General features: G+C 56.8%; 2 protein-coding genes across 2 annotated transcripts; one reads left to right on the plus strand and one right to left on the minus strand.

Moving 5' to 3' along the window:
• Window positions 1-5: 5 nt before the first annotated feature.
• IFI30 (interferon, gamma-inducible protein 30) lies at window positions 6-966 on the plus strand (the record flags this gene model as incomplete). The annotated part of the gene is made up of 6 exons (XM_009071500.1): window positions 6-98; window positions 177-251; window positions 327-422; window positions 513-665; window positions 745-813; window positions 898-966. Coding segments are annotated over 6 exons (555 nt in total), but the record flags the coding sequence as incomplete, so codon positions are not given.
• A 1,612-nt stretch (window positions 967-2,578) lies between these two features.
• Window positions 2,579-3,393, minus strand: LOC103799197 (la-related protein 6-like). The gene is made up of 2 exons (XM_009071501.1): window positions 2,984-3,393; window positions 2,579-2,669 (listed from the first exon to the last, which is right to left on the minus strand). The coding sequence occupies exons 1-2, from the start codon at window positions 3,391-3,393 to the stop codon at window positions 2,579-2,581; spliced, it is 501 nt and encodes a 166-aa protein (XP_009069749.1).
• Between the last annotated feature and the right edge of the window lie 55 nt (window positions 3,394-3,448).

Below are 3,448 nucleotides of genomic sequence, written 5' to 3' on the forward strand. Positions count from 1 at the left end.
CGTGCCGTGAGTTCCTGGTCCTGAAGCTCTTCCCCACCTGGCTCCTGCTGCCTGCCGAGATGCTGAACATCACCCTGGTGCCCTATGGCAACGCCCAGGTAGGAGCTGGGTGACCTGGTGCTGTGGGTGCTCATCCCAGTGCCAATGGCCCCGCTCAGACCGGTTTGGTCCCACAGGAGAGGAATGTCAGTGGGAAGTGGAACTTCGAGTGCCAGCACGGCCCGGAGGAATGCTTGGGCAACATGATTGAGGTGATGGGCCCTGTTCCCATGGTGCTGGTGTAGGGGTGGTCCAGCAGCCCCTCACTGCCCATCCTGTCCCTGTAGGCCTGTCTGATGCACGAGGCCAAGAACCTCAGCAGCTACTTCCCTGTCATCTTCTGCCTGGAGTCAGGCAGCTCCGTCACCAAGAACCTGGAGGCTGTATGTCCCCTTCCCCATCCCTCCTGCCCCACTGTTGGGATGTCCCTCCCTGTCCCCATGACCTCCCTGTGTGTCCTCTCTCCCTGGCAGTGCCTGCAGATCTATGCCCCAGAGCTGGACAGGGGTCGCATCGCTGCCTGTGTGCAGGGGGACACGGGCACTGCCCTGATGCACCACAATGCTCAGCTGACAGAGGCACTCGACCCTCCACACCAGTATGTGCCCTGGATCGTCATCAATGGGGTATGATGGGGGCACTGGGGTGCCAGGCAGGGCTGGGGCACCGTGGGCACCCCCTGACTGCTCCCATCTCCCCCCACAGAAACACACGGACAAGCTGCAGGCACAGGCAGAGGCCTCACTGCTGGGACTGGTCTGCAGCCTCTACCAGGTGGGATAGGGAGCTGGGGGGACAGTGGGGCTGGGGGGACATGGCCCTGTCACCCCCAGAGCTCTACCAGCCACTCTCTGGCAGGGGGAGAAGCCTGAAGCCTGTGGGGACTCAAGGGCCCCAGAGACCCCCAAGTCTGTCTGCAGGAGCTGAGGGACATCGTGGGAGCACCAAGCAAGAAGCCAATAAAAAGGGTATTTTTTTTGAAAAAACAAAACTAACCTGAGTGGTGTGTTGGGGGGAGCAGGGACAGGATGGTCTTGCCCTGCCAAATGAGAGGGAGAGTGGGAGCTGAGCACTGGGACAATGGGACTGGTCTCCTTCTGGACCCAGGGCAGGCAGCAGGATGTGCTGAGATCTGCCAGGGAATCATCTGCTCCTGAGGGTCCCAAAGGAGCCCTGTGAAGATTCTCAAAGTTTTCTGCTAAGCATCTCCCTGAGGAGCAGAACATTTGCTCTTTCCAAGTCCCAAGCAGCAGCTCTAATGTCCTTCCCTTCTCCTTACACTGACAGCATTAAACTCAACCATTTCAGGAGCACTGAGGCCAAGACTATCTTAGCTCCTACCAGTGCTTCTCCATTCCCCACCAGCAAGTCCAGGACAGTATCTTTCCTGGGTACTTGTGACAAGAAATTCTCTCCCACAAACTTCAGGAATTTCCCAGACCTTCCCACCACAGCAGGATACCATTCCCAGCTCTGGGGTCTGAGAAACTGAAAGCTACCATAAGGACAAGGGTTCCCAATCCCAGAGAATTCTCCTCATTGCTTATATAACAACTCCTCAGCATTGGTGTCCTGGCTGCAGCACCCACTGCAACATCCCCCTCATCCTCACTCAGAGTCTCCCAACCACATCACCCCCAAGTGTACCCTCAAATCTGGTGTGGCACCATCCCTGTCTGCCCCTCTGGAACAGCCCAGACCTTCCATCCCAGCACTCCAGGGACTCACCCCACCACATCCTGCATATGCCAAGGACATCCCAGACCAAGGACTCCAGCCCAAGGCACTTGCACTGACAGCCCCTTAACTCCTTCCCTCTCCAAGAGGAACTTGGGAGGTTTCCTGGGGTAGGGACACAGGGAACCCCAACATTCCATCCTGGGAGATGCCAAAGAGCCCTTACCAACCAAGAATCACAAAGGACCATGGTGCTGCCATCACAGTAGCTCCCATCACACAACCTCTGTGCTCCCTGACTCCTTCAGCTTTTATGTCTCTCCTAGAGCTTCTACCCTCGAGGAACTGACCCAGAGCAACCAGGGGATGCTCTGGTGGACAGGAGCAGAGGATCTCTGGCCATCACTCCTGTCTCTCTCAGGCTCAGCCAAACTGTGCCACCTGTCCTGGGCACCCCAGTTCTGCAGGGACCCTCCTCCTCCCCTGGTCTGGCTACACCTTGGGCAGCTGCAAGGCCTGGAAGGGAGAAAAAAGAGAATAATAATTTTTAAAAAGTCACTACTTCAGCCAGAGTATGCCCGGAATCTTCATTTATTTTATTGCTCATTTCCCATCCAAAACCTGGACCCCAATCCAGCTCTGGATCCTGGGCAAGCACAGTCCCATTGGCATGAGCATGGCACAGCTGCCACTGCTGCTCAGCATCTTGCCTGGAACATTGTCCTTGCCCAAAATCTCCATCCCCTGGAGCAGCTGCACCACTACTGCCCACAGCTCTCAGGGCCATGAAAAGTTCTCCTGCATGAGAATAGGAGAGAAAAGAAAGAAAATAACAAGCCCCAACCCCAAATACAAAGGAACCTCAGTGCTGGAGGACAAGCTCTCCTCTCCCAAAGCTGCTGCCAAAGCCTTTGGCACCATCAGGGCTGTGGGGCAAGGTGAAGGACCTCATCCTGCAGGTTGAGGGGCTCAGAATCCCACTTTAAAGCCAGGAGATTGCTGGGAGGAGGTTTGGCATCAGGACAGGGGCTGCTGCACCAGGGTGCATGGGCACCCACCCCACTGCCCCAGCTGCCACTTCCTGGGCTCTCTAGGCTGCCACAGAGGCTGGCCCAAGCCCATCCCCAGAGGAGGGAAGAGCTTGCTGGTGAACAGTGATCCAGTGAAGGTGTTGAAATTTCTAGGCTTCAAGTCGCTGCCAGGCCAGGTGGGTGCCACAGGTTCCTTGTTCAGGAGTGGGGACAGTGACTCTGGGTCATCATCTGACCTTGGGGAGCTGCAGAGCAAGGAATCCCCAATGCCATAGGGGAAAGTCACAGCTTCTGCCTGCACCTTCCAACCTGGCTGATCCACCAGCTCCTTCACCATCTTCCTCTTGGCCACAGGTTTCTTCTTGGCTTTCTTCTCACATACCTGGACCACCCTGATGCTCTCACTGCTGGGAAAGCCATGGTGGCTGAGGGCTTGCAAGGCCCTGTGGCTGCTCTCCAGGCTCTCATACTCCACCAGGGCACAGCACCTGCTCAGCAGCTCAGGGAACTGCAACGTGTACTTGTGCATGTCCGAGGGCAACTTGCGACCTGGTCGCAGGACACGGATGGAGGCGATGGCACCAAAGGAGCTGAACATCTTGATGATGGTCTCCAAGAAATTCCCCTGGAATGGCTCCAGCAGCATGTCCTGCTCCTGGGGCTGCAGCTCCCAGGCCAGCAGCAGCTTGCTGGGGGAGAAG

This window comes from Acanthisitta chloris, unplaced genomic scaffold, assembly GCF_000695815.1.
Source record: "Acanthisitta chloris isolate BGI_N310 unplaced genomic scaffold, ASM69581v1 scaffold32713, whole genome shotgun sequence".
In the NCBI taxonomy this organism is placed as follows: domain Eukaryota; kingdom Metazoa; phylum Chordata; class Aves; order Passeriformes; family Acanthisittidae; genus Acanthisitta; species Acanthisitta chloris.